Here is a 17,519-nt window from a genome sequence, read left to right on the forward strand (position 1 = left end):
CGATGTGAGGGTGTTTTGCGAATATCAGACAACGACTGTTTCTAAACTTCATGTGCAGCAGAACGCTCTCCTCTCTCTCCTTGCGCCCTCTGACCTGTAGGTGTTCTCTTTTCTCATATGGCAGAGAGGGAGAGAGACAGCGAGTGAGCGAGAGAGTTAGAACCCTCAATGTCTCAAATCCTAATCCTGCGATAAGAAACAGCAGCCTTAGTTGGTAAGTATGAGATATAAAACACATTTTTCTTGAAGAATTTTATAAAAATGTGTAGAAGATTTAGAATTATGTTAAACAATCGTTTCGAGATAATTGGCCTACACTCGCAGTATATTTATTGAATAGACCTATTTCATTTTTAACTGTCAAGTGATTGTCGTCTTCTTTGGCTGCATAAGTGAACATGTAGGCCTATAATTCACATAATTCAGATTAAATAAAGTCTGATGCTTTGTCACTCAATACGGCTAATGTCAAGGAAAATAGTTATGTCAATTCAAACTCAAGACCAACTGTTTTAGTTGATTGCTATAATTGTATGTGTCATCTCCTTTAGAATGAACAGGAACGAAAACACTAGCTACATTCATCACGAACAGCAACTGTTCATGAGAAAATGTGTTTGGTTAGATGGTTTGACAGGTGCGTCTGCCGAGGTGCGTGTAGGCCTAAAGTACGCGCATTTCCAATTCACCTTTTTAATAATTAATATTTCATCAAACAACTGTTAGGCATAATATGAAAACCGTTATTCTTTATAACTTCAATATTACAAATATGTCAGATTATTATAAACGAATGGAGGGGCCTATCACTAAATTAAAATAGTTCGCCTATTAAATTAGACATTTTAATCAGGTCCGGGGGTCAAGTGCGGTATATATTAAGGATAGACTATATTTTAAGTTTGTTTAAATTAACCAATTGCATTATTATATACAATCTTAAACTGACTGGCAGGGAGTAAAACATCCCATAACCAAGTCAAACCTTTACAAATTGAGAAATGTATAGCATATTAATTGTAATGTCACATTTTTGAAAAACCTTTATATAGACCTGTCTTTTTCCGCCATCTTTGAGTTTTCTAATACGCATTGAGTGTTGTTTCATAACATTTTGTCTTGAGCAATATCTGAAAGACCATGATTTTAAAGAGATGTTAGTTAGGCCTAATGCATTCATAATTGCAGATAATATAGGCTATCCTACATTTCGTCTCTGTCTGTAGCAGTCTAATTGTCACGACTCCTATCGAGGGTGACTCCTCTCCCTGTTCGGGTGGCGCTCGGCGGTCGTCGCCACCGATCCCTTTTTCCCTTTCTGTTTGTTTTGTGTAATTAGTTTCACCTGTTTTCATTTAGGCTTGTTAGTTAGGCTATTTAAGCCAGTAGGCCCGCCTGTTCTTTGTGCGGGCTTAATGATCCTTCCACTGTGTTCTGTGTGCGGGCTTAATGATCCTTCCACTGTGTTCTGTGTGGTGGATAGTATATTTTAGGCGTTTGTATTTTGGTGCACCAGGCATTTTGGGCTAATTACTTTTGTGCGTAAAAAAGCGCTACATTGAACTTTCTGTCTCCTGCGCCTGACTCCGCACCCACTACGCCCAGACCGTTACAGAAGCCCGCACCTTCAGCATGGAGTCAGCAGGAGCAGCCGCCACCCCTCTTCCATCGATGGAGGAACGTGTCCTCCATCACACCACTGTCCTCCATCGGATTCGGTCAGCGATGGACCAGATGATGTAGAGAATGGACCGATGGGAGAGGAGTGGTCTCCTCACTTCACCTCCGGCTCCCCCTACGAGTCCACCTACTCCTCCCCCCTCCACGTCTGGCTCCGGCGCACTTCGTCTTGCGCCCCTGAGGGAGTACGATGGAGCGGCGGCTGGGTGCCAGGGATTTGTACTCCAGCTCGAGTTGTACCTGGCTACCGTGAGGCCGACTCCCTCGGGGGAGGAGAGTGTGAGCCTCCTCGTCTCCTGCCTGACGGGTCGAGCTCTGGAGTGGGCCAACGCTGTCTGGAATGGCCCAGACTCGGCGAGGGACCACTATCCAGAGTTCACCCGCCGTTTCCGGGCCGTATTCGACCACCCCCCAGAGGGCCGAGCGGTGGGTGAGCGACTATTCCACCTTAGGCAGGAGACGAGGAGCGCGCAAGACTTTGGGTTGGAGTTCCGGACCTTGGCCACTGGGGCCGGGTGGAACGACAGGGCCCTAATGGACCACTACCGGTGTAGCCTCCGGGAGGACATCCGCAGGGAGCTAGCGTGTCGGGACACCACTCTTTCCCTCGACGAACTGATAGACATGTCAATCCGACTGGACAATCTGCTGGCTGCCCGCGGGGGTTCAGAAAGGGTCCTGTCAGTTCCACCTCCTAGCCCTCCCGCGCCCATTCCTATGGAGTTAGGGGGGGCCGCGTCGAGGGGAACCGGAGGAGGGCGCTCCTCCTGCACCAGCTGTGGTCGGAAAGGACACACGGCCGACTGGTGCTGGGGTGGGGCCCCTCTGGGAGTCGAGAGGGCAGGCAGAACACTTCTCTGTCATTCCAGGTGAGTCAGCATCAAACTCACCCAGAACCCCCTGTTGGTCACATGTTTGTATTAATTTATTTTCTTGACTTTTCTCCCTCTTCCCAGCATAAGGCGCTAGTCGATTCAGGCGCAGCTGGGAACTTTATGGATCGCGGACTCGCCCTCAAGCTGGGGATTCCGCTGGTGCCGATAGGTCCCCCCTTCCCCGTGCACTCCTTAGATAGCCGGCCATTAGGGTCAGGGCTGGTCAGGAAGGCTACGGTTCCACTGGACATGGTAACGCAGGGGAATCATAAGGAGCGGATTAGTCTCTTCCTTATCGATTCACCTGCGTTTCCAGTGGTGCTGGGGGTGCCCTGGCTGGCCAGTCACAATCCCAGGATTTTGTGGAAACAGGGGGTTCTCCAGGGGTGGTCAGAGGAGTGTTCAGGTAGGGGTATGGGAGTTTCCATCGCGCCACGTCATTGGAAAGTCCAGACCAGGGTCCCACTGTGCGCATTCCCCCTGAGTATGCCGATTTGGCTCTCGCCTTCTGTAAGAAGATGGCGACTAAATTACCACCCCATCGACAGAGGGATTGTGCAATAAACCTCCAGGTAAACGCTGCACTTCCCAGGAGTCACGTGTACCCATTGTCTCAGGAGGAGACATTGGCTATGGAGACATATCTCACGGAATCTCTGGGACAGGGTTACATTCGGCCCTCCATTTCATCCGTCTCCTCGAGTTTCTTTTTCGTGAAGAAAAAAGAGGGAGGTCTGCATCCATGCATTGATTATAGAGGTCTTAATTCCATTACAGTGGGGTTTAGTTACCCGCTACCTCTCATCGCTACAGCGGTGGAATCATTTCACGGAGCGCGGTTTTTCATGAAACTGGACCTCAGGAACGCGTATAATCTGGTGCATATTCGGGAGGGAGACGAGTGGAAAACAGCGTTTAGTACCACATCGGGCCACTATGAGTATCTCGTCATGCCGTATGGGTTGAAGAATGCTTCAGCTGTCTTTCAATCCTTTGTGGACGAGATTCTCAGGGACCTCCATGGGCAGGGCGTAATTGTGTATATCGATGATATCCTGATCTACTCCGCCACACGCGCCGCGCATGTGTTTCTTGGTAGACTGCTGGAGCATGACCTATACGTCAAGGCTGAGAAGTGTGAGTTCTCCAAATGAGCCGTCTCCTTCCTGGGTTATCGCATTTCCACCTCGGGGGTGGTGATGGAGTGTGACCGCGTTAAGGCCGTGCGTAATTGGCCAACTCCAACCACGGTGAAGGAGGTGCAGCGGTTTTTAGGGTTTGCCAATTACTACCGGAGGTTTATCCAGGGTTTTGGCCAGGTAGCAGCCCCCATTACCTCACTGCTGAAGGGGGGGGGGGGGGGCTGGTGCATTTACGGTGGTTGACAGAGGCGTACTGTTCACTGATGCACCCGTGTTGGCGCACCCGGACCCCTCTTTAGCGTTCATAGTGGAGGTGGACGCGTCCGAGGCTGGGGTGGGTCCCGTGCTATCACAGCGCCCGGGTACACCACCGAAACTCCGCCCTGCGCTTTCTTTTCTAGAAAGCTCGGTCCGGCGGAATGCAACTATGATGTGGGGGACTGGGAGCTGTTGGCTCTGGTAAAAGCTCTGAAGGTGTGGAGACACTGGCTTGAGGGGGCTAGACACCCTTTTCTCATCTGGACGGACCACCAGAACCTGGAGTATATCCGGGCAGCTAGGAGACTGAATCCGCGTCAGGCAAGGTGGGCCATGTTCTTCACCCGCTTTAGGTTCACCATTTCGTATAGACCAGGTTCCCTGAACACGAAGGCCGACGCGCTGTCCCGTCTCTATGACACGGAGGATCGGCCCATCGATCCTACTCCCATCCTTCCAGCCTCTAAGCTGATAGCACCAGTGGTATGGGAGGTGGACGTGGACATTGAGCGGGCGTTACAGGTGGAACCTGCACCTCCTAAATGTCCTACAGGTCGCAAGTACGTGCTGCTTGGTGTCCGTGATCAACTGATTCGGTGGGCTCACACACTACCCTCTTCGGGTCATCCTGGTGTGGAGAGGACAGTGCGGGGTGTTAGGGGGAAGTACTGGTGGCCCACCTTGGCTAAGGACATGAGGTTCTATGTCTCTTCCTGTTCGGTGTGCGCCCAGAGTAAGGCTCCTAGGCACCTTCCTAAAGGGAAGTTACAACCCTTCCCCATTCCACAACGGCCGTGGTCTCACCTGTCGGTGGATTTCCTTACCGATCTTCCCCCATCTCAGGGGAACACCACGGTCCTGGTTGTTGTGGATCGGTTTTCTAAGTCCTGCCGTCTCCTTCCGTTGCCCGGTCTCCCTACGGCCCTACAGACTGCGGAAGCTCTATTTACCTATGTCTTCCGACACTACAGGGTGCCGGAGGACATCGTCTCTGATCGGGGTCCCCAGTTCACGTCCCAAGTGTGGAGGGCGTTTATGGAGCGTCTGGGGGTCTGGGGGTCTCGGTCAGCTTGACCTCCGGTTATCACCCCGAGAGCAATGGGCAGGTGGAGAGAGTGAACCAGGAGGTGGGTAGGTTTCTGCGGTCGTATTGCCAGGACTGGCCAGGGGAGTGGTCCAGGTACGTCCCATGGGCAGAGCTGGCACAGAACTCACTCCGCCACTCCTCCACTAACATGTCACCATTTCAATGCGTGTTAGGCTACCAGCCGGTCCTGGCACCGTGGCATCAGAGTCAGACCGAGGCTCCTGCGGTGGAGGAGTGGGTGCAGCACTCCAAAGAGACCTGGAGGGCTGTCCAGGAATCCCTCAAGCAAGCAGGTGGACGGCAGAAGAGGAGCGCTGACCGCCACCGCAGTGAGGCCCCCGTGTTCGTACCGGGGGACAGGGTCTGGCTCTCGACCCGAAACCTACCCCTCCGCTTGCCCTGCCGGAAGCTGGGGCCGCAGTGTGTAGGGCCCTTCAAAGTCCTGAGGAGGATAAACGAGGTGTGTTACAGATTACAACTCCCTTCTTATTATCGTATTAACCCCTCGTTTCATGTGTCTCTCCTCAGGCCGGTGGTAGCTGGTCCCCTACAAGACGGTGAGGTGCCGGAGGTCCCTCCGCCCCCTCTAGACATCAAGGGGTCCCCGGCGTACACAGTATGTGCTATTCTGGACTCGAGAAGCCGGGTGAGGGGCCTGCAGTACCTCGTGGACTGGGAGAGGTACAGCCCGGAGGAGAGGTGCTGGGTACCGGTGGGGGTACCGGTGGGGGACATCCTGGATCCATCACTGTTGAGGGATTTCCATCGCCTCCATCCGGATCGCCCTACGCCTCGCCCTCCGGGTCGGCGCACTGCGGGAGCCGCGCGTCGGGGGGGATACTTTCAGGATTCCTACTGAGGGTGACTCCTCTCCCTGTTCGGGTGGCGCTCGGCGGTCGTCGTCACCGGCCTACTAGCTGCCACCGATCCCTTTTTCCCTTTCTGTTTGTTTTGTCTAATTAGTTTCACCTGTTTTCATTTAGGCTTGTTAGTTGGGCTATTTAAGCCAGTAGGCCCGCCTGTTCTTTGTGCGGACTTAATGATCCTTCCACTGTGTTCTGTGTGGTGGATAGTATATTTTGGGCGTTTGTATTTTGGTGCGCCCGACATTTTGGGCAAATTACTTTTGTGCGTAATAAAGCGCAACCTTGAACTTTCTGTCTCCTGCGCCTGACTCCGCACCCACTACGCCCAGACCGTTACACTAATAAAGTAGACTAACCAGTTTTAGGCTACATTATTTGAAAAAAGGCCAATTAATCAATCAACGATTTATTGACTTGTTCTCACAAAGATTCATCCCAAACTGAAGTTGATTGTTTGCTGGGAAAAACGCTCAACACTTGAACTTTTCATATTTGAAAATGTTTCATAGCATTACGAGTTATATTAAATATTCTCAGTTGGAATTGAAGGGGCAATCAGCAGTTGCTACATCCATTTTTGAACTTATAAATTAATGAAATGTGCCCATTGATTCTTGGAGAATATAATTTATAAATGCATCATGAGCTTAGTTCATTTGTCCTACCCCATCAGACCCCAAATATATGCTTGTTGTCTTCAATATTTGTAAACAAAGTAAATGTAAAACAAACACTATGGAGAGCTTGAAGTTCCTAAATGTCCACATCACTAAGGAATTATCATGTTCCACACACACCAACACAGTCATGAAGAAGGCACAACAACGCCACTTCCTTCTCAGGAGACTGAAAAGATTTGGCATGGTCCCTCAGATCCTCAAAAAGCTCTACAGATGCATCATTGAGAGCATCTTGACTGGTATGTTAACTGCTTGGCATCCAACTGCAAGGCGCTACAGAGGGTAGTGCGTATGACCCAGTACATCACTGGGGCTGACCTATCTGCCATCCAGGACCTCCATACCAGGCAGTGTCAGAGGAATGCCCTAAATATTTTCAAAGACTCCAACCACCCAAGTCATAGACTCTTCTCTCTACTACCACACAGCAAGCGGTACCAATGCACCAAGTCTGGAACCAAAAGGCTTCTGAAGAGCTTCTACCCCCAAGCTATAAGACTACACGAACCCTTTTGACTCATCACATACTGGACGCTGCTTCTACTGTTCATGATTTATCCTGTGGCCTAGTCACATTATACCTACCTATAGGTACATACAGCTGAAGTCAGAAGTTTACATTATTTTTTATCTTTATTTAACTAGGCAAGTCAGTTAAGAACAACTTCTTATTTATAATGACAGTCTACCAGGGAACAGTGGGTTAACTGCCTTGTTCAGGTGCAGAACAACAGATTTTTACCTTGTCAGCTCAGGGATTCGATCTGGCAACCTTTCGGTTACTGGCCCAACGATCTAACCACTAGGCTACCTGCTGCCCCAGGTGGGGCCAAATACATTTAAACTCAGTTTTTCACAATTCCTGACATTTAATCCTAATAAAAATTCCCTGTCTTTGGTCAGTTAGGATCACCACTTTTTTTAAGAATATGAAATATCAGAATAATAGTAGGGAGAATGATTTATTTCAGCTTTTATTTCTTTCATCACATTCCCAGTGGGTCAGAAGTTTACATACACTCAATTAGTATTTGGTAGCATTAAATTGTTTAACTTGGGTCAAACGTTTCGGGTAGCCTTCCACAAGCTTCCCACAATAAGTTGGGTGAATTTTGTCCCATTCCTCCTGACAGAGCTGCTGTAACTGAGTCAGGTTTGTGGGCCTCCTTGCTCTCACACGCTTTTTCAGTTCTGCTCACATATTTTTTATGGGATTAAGGTCAGGGCTTTCTATGGGATTAAGGTCAGAGTATACTCTCCAACGAGGAGAGTATAGAAGCTGAAAAACCAAACAAACTTAATCTCCGGCTCCATTTTAGAACTAACTTCAAGAAGCCGAGAGACAGAAACAGGTGAAATATGTATTTTTGTGGCCATGGTTGCACTACACACTGTCCCATCCTTACTTCTACAATTCACTCCTTACTTCTACAGTCCATCCTTATTTATACCGTTCATCCTTACTTATACAGTCCATCCTTACTTATACAGTCCATCCTTATTTATACAGTCCATCCTTACTTATACAGTCCATCCTTATTTATACAGTCCATCCTTATTTATACAGTCCATCCTTATTTATACAATCCATCCTTACTTCAACAGTCCATCCTTACTTCTACAGTCCATCCTTACTTCTACAGTCCATCCTTATTTATACAGTCCATCCTTACTTCTACAGTCCATCCTTACTTCTACAGTCCATCCTTACTTCTACAGTCCATCCTTACTTCTACAGTCCATCCTTACTTCCACAGTCCATCCTTACTTCTACAGTCCATCCTTACTTCTACAGTTCATCCTTACTTCTACAGTCCATCCTTACTTCTACAGTCCATCCTTACTTCTACAGTTCATCCTTACTTCTACAGTTCCTCTATCAACTCCATCAGGTCTGATATTAGTGGTTCCCAGAGCTCCAGCAGTCAGCAGCCTTGTCCCACACACCTACAGCCAGGCCAGAGGGAGTGTGCATGTCTATCTGTCTGTGTGTATGTGCATGTATGTGCGTGTATGTGCGTGTCTGTATGTGTGTGTCTGTGTGTGTGCGTGGCAGCAAGGGGCAAGGTCAACCAATTTCTCTGTAAACAATCACATCACACAGGGTAAGTCACATTCCTACCCCCCCCTTTCTTCCTCTCTCCACCCCCTTTAGTCAGGTGGTCTCTCTCAGGTCCTGTTGTGTGGAAAAGAGACGGCTGTCCACATCATAGACTACATAAAGAATGATTGTAGGTTGTCCTGATTGGATTCCGTTGAGAGACGCCGAATGGCACAGAGAATCAAAGAAGGTTGTTTCACTTTGTTGCTACTTTATATTTTAGTTTGATTGCAGTACATACAGTAGCTTTCTAGCACCAGATTGCACGTTGCAATACACACTCTGTTAGCACACTCTACTGTCTAGTAACCCACACTACACACAAGGCAACATGACTGTTGTTCACCATCACAAGTAAGGTAACTAGGTACTTGGCAATGTCTGCAGCAGTAAAACAACATCACTACTGTAAATGCCAGAGGGTGCGCCACTCTCCGGGGGTGTCTTAGGGGGGAGTGAGATTTCTATTTCACACCACACACTTGTACAGGTTCCACAGGACAAATACAAGCACCCCCTATTTTACCTTTTTGTGTGTGTGTTCCCCAGACAGGGCTAGTCTCTTCTAGGGTTGCCGTCTTGATGGGGAGTGGTGCTTGGCCTTCATTCCCATCTAGTGTTTTCCCTCTGCTCTGACAGACACACAGCAAAACATGGATTCAAGTTACAATAGCACGCGCCTATTAACACGCGCCTATACACAGACGGCAGTGTTCCTAACACACAGACGGCAGCGTTCCTAACGCACAGACGGCAGCGTTCTTAACACACAGACGGCAGCGTTCCTAACACACAGACGGCAGCGTTCCTATCACACATACGTCAGTGTTTCTCTGCAGAAAAGTGCCCATTATTCTATCCGCTGGCATTTGACCAATGAAGTCGTGGGTGCAGAGTTTGAGTGCACAGGGGACAGAGAGGGTGTGGGGTTAGGGTGAGAGGGGCAGAGGAGGCACAGAGGTGTCCATGTGGGAACATTAACATTTGGGGGACCAGCATCTGTGCCTGGGTGCATGTGCCCTGAGAGGAACCCGTCACCCACAAGCCTCACTCTGGTGTTAATAAACACAGGCCTCACGCTGGTGTTAATAAACACAGGCCTCACTCTGGTGGTAATAAACACAGGCCTCACTCTGGTGGTAATAAACACAGGTGACCTTCTTTACGCACTAGTTGCCACACACACACGTGAGGGAGAGAGAGAGTGCGCGAGAGAGAGAGAAAGTGTGGCTTAGAACTGCATCAGAACAGGGTTATCTCAAGTCAAACTACTTTTCACCTCCTCTCCTCCTCACCTAGACATCATCACCTCCTCACCTAGACATCATCACCTCCTCTCCTCCTCACTTAGAGATCCTCACCTCCTCACCTAGACATCACCTCCTCTCCACATCACCACTCCTCCTCACCTAGACATCACCTGCTCTAGAAATCACCTCCTCACCTAGACATCATCACCGCCTCACCTAGAAATCACCTCCTCACCTAGGCATCCTCACCTCCTCACCTAGACATCCTCACTTCACCTAGACATCCTCACCTCCTCACCTAGACATCACCACCTCCTCACCTAGAAATCACCTCCTCTCCACATCACCACCACTCCTCCTCACCTAGAAATCACCTCCTCACCTAGGCATCATCACCTCCTCACCTAGGCATCCTCATCTCCTCACCTAGACATCACCTGCTCTAGAAATCACCTCCTCACCTAGACATCATCACCTCCTCACCTAGAAATCACCTTCTCCTCACCTAGACATCCGCACCTCCTCACCTAGACATCACCTCCTCTTCACATCACCACCACTCCTCCTCACCTAGACATCACCTGCTCTAGAAATCCCCTCCTCACCTAGACATCATCACCTAGACATCACCTCCTCACCTAGAAATCATCACCTCCTCACCTAGACATCCTCACCTCCTCACCTAGACATCCTCACCTCCTCACCTAGAAATCACCTCCTCATTTCCACACCTAGACATCATCACTTCCTCACCTAGAAATCACCTCCTCATCTAGGAATCATCACCTCCTCACCTAGGCATCCTCACCTCCTCTCCACATCACCACCACTCCTCCTCACCTAGACATCACCTGCTCTAGAAATCACCTCCGCACCTAGAAATCACCTCATCTCCTCACCTAGACATCATCACCTCCTCACCTAGAAATAATCTCATCTCCTCACCTAGACATCATCACCTCCTCACCTAGACATCACCTCCTCATCTAGACATCATCACCTCCTCACCTAGAAATCATCTCATCTCCTCACCTAGACATCATCACCTCCTCCCCTAGACATCACCTCCTCATCTCCTCACCTAGACATCATCACCTCCTCACCTAGAAATCATCTCATCTCCTCACCTAGACATCATCACCTCCTCACCTAGACATCACCTCCTCATCTCCTCACCTAGACATCATCACCTCATCTCCTCACCTAGACATCATCACCTCCTCACCTAGAAATCATCTCATCTCCTCACCTAGACATCATCACCTCCTCACCTAGACATCACCTCCTCATCTCCTCACCTAGACATCATCACCTCCGCACCTAGAAATCACCTCCTCACCTAGGCATCACCTCCTCTCCTAGACGTCGTCACCTCCTCTCCTAGACGTCGTCACCTCCTATAGACTTCGTCACCTCCTATAGACTTCGTCACCTCCTATAGACTTCGTCACCTCCTCACTTAGACGTCATTATAACCTCCTCACCCTAACTTATTTTCAACCTTCCTCTTCCTCCTCCTTCCTTAGTCAGTCCTGTTTAAGTGCTGCCTTTAAAAAGCTTCTTCCAGTTGAATACCTTATCACCTCAGGGATGTCAGTCTTTAAAGGCTGAAAACTCACGTCAACACAGCTGACATTTGTGATGCTCGGAGGCCCTTTACTGTGGCCTTTACTGTGGCCTTTACTGTGGCTCACACCTTTCACCATGGTACAGAGCTCAGGAGGCCTGGCCCCAGGTGGGGTGGCCTGGGTTAGTGTTGGGTCACAGGTTTCAGCGCTGGATGTATTAAACACTTCACTTAACACAGCCTCTGGCTGGGCCGGCCAGGGTGGCGGTTCTGAGGTCACTTCATCTCACCTCCAGGAGAGAGAGGAATAAGAGAGAGAAGAGGAGATACAATAGGAGAGAGACAAAGAGTCGGTCGGTCTGTCTGTCTGTTTGTCTCTTTCTGAGACCGTCTGTTCAGTTCTTTGTGCTGCTTGTATCTAGCACTACAGTGACACTACCAGATCACAGGATGACAAACAGTTACTACTACAGCAGGACTATGTGGATCATACACTCACTTCACATCAAAGTACGGGCCAATATGAGATGGGTTTCAAATCAGATACCTTTACAACAGAACTAAAAAGCTTCCCTTATTATTTAATGTGCTTGCTTACAAGTTAAAAAAACAACACCATTACATCAGCAAGGTGAGTGGACACCAGGTAACCAGGTAAAATACATATGCAAAACAACAGGAATGGATCAGAAAACACTAACCAGAAGAGAAAAATACATTAATCGCACATTAGCATTTAACCATTCTCTTTTCTGGAATGACAGTACTTAATGTTGAAAATACGCTTACCTTTAAAAACAAACATTAGGTGTATGTTTGTACTTGGTGTAAAGTCAAAAATAGCCAAATACATAATCTTGTTTCTAAAATGTTTGGCCAGACAGTCAGCCATGATGAGAATACACACACACACACACACGTTTGTGATTAATAACAGAAGTCTATACATAGAATCATAAACATGACATGTTTGGTTTTGAAGAGAAGGAGAAAAGCACACCTGGACCAGGTTGGTGAGGTGCAGGCAGGCAAAACATAAGACGTGACATAACACAATACCATGGGCGATTCCACGCCAGCTGAAAATATTTTTGGTATCTCAGATTGTTCTGGCATTTCTCACATAGTAATTTCATTGGAAGGAAGGATGTTTGAAATGGTTTTTACATTTGTATCACAAACTATTTTTGAGAAAATCATGATGAAAGTGGGCATTTTAGGCCCTTTTAAGACTTATACAGTGCCTTGCAAAAGTATTCATCCCCCTTGGTGTTTTTCCTATTTTGTTGCATTACAACCTTTAATTTAAATCGATTTTTATTTGGATTTCATGTAATGGACATACACAAAATAGTCCAAATTGGTGAAGTGAATAAAAAAAATGACTTGTCTCAAAAAATAAAATACAGAAAAGTGGTGTGTGCATATGTATTCACCCCCTTTGCTATGAAGCCCCTAAATAAGATCTGGTGCATCCAATTACCTTCAGAAGTCACATAATTAGTTAAATAAAGTCCACCTGTGTGTAATCTAAGTGTCGCATGATTTCAGTATATATAGAGCTGTTCTGAAAGGCCCCAGAGTCTGCAACACCACTAAGCAAGGGGCACCACCAAGCAAGCAGCACCAAGCCCAAGGAGCTCTCCATACAGGTCAGGGACAAAGTTGTGGAGGAGTACAGATCAGGGTTGGGTTATAAAAAAATATCTGAAACTTTGAACATCCCACAGAGCACCATTGAACCCATTATAACATTTTTAAAAGAATATGGCACCAAAACAAACCTGCCAAGAGAGGGCCGCCCACCAAAACCCAAGGACCAGGCAAGGAGGGCATTAATCAGAAAGGCAACAAAAAGACCAAAGATAACCCTGAAGGAGCTGCAAAGCTCCACAGCAGAGATAGGAGTATCAGTCCAAAGGACCAATTTAAGCCGTACACTCCACAGAGCTGGGCTTTACTGAAGAGTGGCCAGAAAAAAAGCCACAAAAAATAAGCAAACATGTTTGGTGTTTGCCAAAAGGCATGTGGGAGACTCCCCAAACATATGGAAGAAGGTACTCTGGTCAGATGAGACTAAAATTGAGCTTTTTGGTTATCAAGGAAAACGCTATGTCTGGCGCAAACCCAACACCTCTCATCACCCGGAGAAGTCAAAGCCCAGACCTCAATCCAATTGACAATCTGTGGTATGACTTAAAGATTGCTGTACACCAGCGGAACCCATCCAACTTGAGGGAGCTGGAGCAGTTTTGCCTTGAAGAATGGGCAAAAATCCCAGTGGCTAGATGTGCCAAGCTTATAGAGACATACCCCAAGAGACGTGCAGCTGTAATTGCTGCAAAAGGTGGTTCGACAAAGTATTGATTTTGGGGGGGTGAATAGTTATACATGCTCAAGTTCTGTTTTTTTGTCTTATTTCTTGTTTGTTTCCCCAAAAATATTTAGCATCTTCAAAGTGGTAGGCATGTTGTGTAAATCAAATGATACAACCCCCACCAAAATCCATTTTAATTCCAGGTTGTAACGCAACAAAATAGGAAAAATACCAAGGGGGGTGAATACTTTCACAAGTCACTGTACCGTTTATGATTCAGACAACATCTGGGTGTCATTACACTCCGTATAGTGTTCTCTAAAATATGGAGTATGTCTAGATTCTGAAATAAAATGTTCACATTCATTTATTTAACATAGAATATGAATATCTCATAACGACTCTTTTAGATTTTGTTCATTTTAAACACATTGTTTGGAACAATATACTTTACAACAGGGGTTCCCAACCGTTTATCCCCAGGGCCTCCTTTTTCATATTTGAGAAATGTCATCCCCCCCCCACTCCAGGAAGAACGTGTTGTTTCAAAGTTAAATTCCTTCAATTCTACGTTGTTTAGCAAGACTCATGACTTATTTTACGTAGGCTATTTAATGATAATAATAATACATTAATAAAGGAAAATAAAGTCTAGACCCGATTTATCCAAAATGTTATTCCACTACAAAATGTTTTATGATAATTTATATAAACCCTCAAATGTAATAATACACCGAGTATACAAAACATTAAGAACACCTGCTCTTTCCATGACAGACTGACCAGGTGAATCCAGGTGCTAGCTATGATCCCTTATTATTGTCACCTATTAAATCCACTTCAATCGGTGTAGATGAAGGGGAGGAGACAAATTAAAGAAGGATTTTTAAGCCTTGAGACAATTGAGAGATGGATTGTGTATGTGTGCCATTCAGAGGTGAATGGGCAAGACAAAATATTTATGTGCCTTTGAATGGGGTATGGTAGTACTGTAGGTGCAAGGCGCACCAGATTTATCAAGAACTGCAACGCTGCTGGGTTTTTCATGCTCAACAGTTTCCTGTGTGTATCAAGAACGGTCCACCAAGGACATCCAGCCTACTTGACACAACTGTGGGAAGTATTGGAGTCTACATGGGCCAGCATTCCTGTGGAACGCTTTCGACAACTTGTAGAGTCCATGCCCTGACGAATTAAGGCTGTATCAATAATCAATATTAGGAAGTTGTTCCTAATGTTTGGTATACTCAGAGTCAAACATTGTATTAGATTACCTCCCAAGTCCAATTTCTTTGACTCCTCGACTTTAGAAGGTCTCAGCTCATGTGCATCAGAGTCGCATTGTCCTCTGGCATTTTACCGCTCGTTTCTAGCCTAAAGCATTGCGGATTTATGAGTTGTTTTAGATTGGTTTAAACATTTGTGAATTATAACAACAACAAAAAAAACAATAAGAATTCATCCTTTAATCAAGTAAGGTCCCGCACACCCCCACAAAATGTTGGTGCGCCCCTAGTTTGGGAACAGCTGCTCTGCAAGTAAATCAAAATTCCATTTTGGGCTCTCTGATAACATTTTATGGGAAAATCAATTCAAACGGAACTTCCTCTGCTGACTTGCTGAATATGCATCTTACAGTAGGGCTGTGATTGATTAATGATCTATAATGTCAATTTCTATGTATAAAATGGATCATATAGTGAAAAGTACTAGAGAGAGCCCAATCTGGACATTTTACTTGTTTGAAGAGTGTCACAAACAATATGTAAAAAAAAAATAAGCAAAACCAAAAAGGGTAGTTTTGAGATATGAATGTGAAAATGAGTATTACAGAATCTAGACATACTCCATATGTTAGAGAACACTATAAGGACTATAATGACACCAAGATGTTGTCTGTATCATGTACGGTTCACAGATCATAGGGCAGTATTGTAATATTCCGTCGATAGCAAAACACATATTAGACCATACTCTTCGGTCCTTTAAAAACCTGCTGTATGTAAAATAGTGTGCTTCAGCTTGGAAAATAAATTCATGTGACTCTGGATGACAACATGTTTGTTTCCAACATTATTGCTGTTTTGCTAAAGAAGTTAAATCCGCTTCGTGCTTTGTTTCCTCGTGATACTGGTATCATCCCAGCCATAATGTATAGGTCTAAAAATGGCCACTTTTATCAAAATAATTGTTTGTGATACAAATGTAAAAAGCATGTCAGACATCATTCCTCCCAATGAAGTTACAATGTGAGAATTGCTAGAACAATCTGAGACACCCAAAATATTTCCACTCCCTCTGGAGTAGTAAATCCTTTGCATTCGAGTAAGAGAATGAGGCTAGCGGAAAAGTGTGCAGAAATACCATAAAAGGTGCAATTGGGATTAGTCTAACAAGGGAACAACATTGTCTACAGAGACAAGCAGAGCCACAGACACGAACATCGTCACTATTCTATGACCAGGTTATGGATTGAATGGGACTCTTGGGTTGCGTCCCACCATATTCATTATATAGTGTACTTACTACCTTTGACTAGTGCCCATAAGGCTCTGGTCAAAAGTACTGCATGATATAGTGAATTAGGGTGCCAATTTGGACATACTGTAGATTTGGTTAATACAGGTAAAAGACCAGCTGACTAATACTATTAGAGGGTATTTGGTAGACAGACCAGGCTCCAACACAATACAAACCATCTCAGTACATGGGAGAACTACATTCAGGTTTTAAGAGGAAATCGTACAACACATAACTTAACCCTTCGCAGTCTACCAGACACTCCAACACTGATAACCCCTCCCAGTCTCTCCGAATAACCCTTTATACCAGAAGCCCACAGCCACTACTAACACACCCCTCACTGAGAGAACACATCCAGGAACCCCAATTTGCGTCACTACCCTCCCCCACCAACAGGGGGCCACAGGCCTCCAGAGAGAGAGATGGATGGGGGGCTACTTCAGCAAACAGCCCACAGCAGCCACAGCAGTCACAGCCACAGCAGCAGGCCTATGGAACTCTCAGAGGAGAGTGGCTGGGGGAGGGAAGGTTTAGTCTTTCAAAGGGAAAAGCACTCAATCAAGTGTCATTGTTGCTCTAGATATTGGTTCTAGATATTGGTGGTTCTACATATTGTTAGATCCAGAGTTCTGTTGGTTCTAGACGTGGTTGGTTCTAGACGTCGGTGGTGCGGATGCCATCGTGGTCCAGGCTGAAAGGGAAGCTGCGGTCTGTGGGGGGCTGAGGCTGAGAGCGGTGTCTCCTCCGGCTGCTGGAGGGGCCTGGGGCTATGGGGCCTGGGCAGACTGGGACCCCCACACCACTGGCTGGAGCTGAGACCCCTGGTGGGGTGGGAGTGGGGAGGGAGGATAAAGATGAGGAGGTGGAGAGAGAGAGAGAGGAGAGGCTGGGCAGCAGAGAGCTAAAGGGACCGTCCTTATCTAGTATGCCCAGTGCGGGAGCCTCTCTTTGGGGTACGGGGGTCCAGGGCTGCCACCCTGGGGCCACGGACCATGACTTCAGTAAAGGGGGTCTCTTGTCATCTCCCTGACGACCACGGAGAACAGAGGGTTGGTGGGAGGAGTTACCATGGCAATACAGAGAGGAGGGACGTGTGAATGCAGAGCTCTGAGAGGGAAAGAAAAAAGAGAGACACCATTTTGTGATTCCCCAACTGAATCAGAATTCCTCATC

General features: G+C 46.8%; 1 protein-coding gene across 1 annotated transcript in view; it reads right to left on the bottom strand.

Annotated features, from left to right (window-relative positions):
• Positions 1-12,067: 12,067 nt before the first annotated feature.
• LOC106580294 (pleckstrin homology domain-containing family A member 2) overlaps positions 12,068-17,519 on the bottom strand; it is a 30,130-nt gene continuing 24,678 nt past the window's right edge. Inside the window, exon 12 of the mRNA XM_014161145.3 lies at positions 12,068-17,453. Within this exon, the coding sequence (XP_014016620.1) occupies positions 17,001-17,453 (453 nt within the window). The 3' untranslated portion in view covers positions 12,068-17,000. The remainder of the gene's footprint in view (positions 17,454-17,519) is intronic.

This window comes from Salmo salar, chromosome 20 (genome assembly GCF_965601325.2).
Source record: "Salmo salar chromosome 20, fSalSal1, whole genome shotgun sequence".
Classification (NCBI taxonomy): Eukaryota; Metazoa; Chordata; class Actinopteri; order Salmoniformes; family Salmonidae; genus Salmo; species Salmo salar.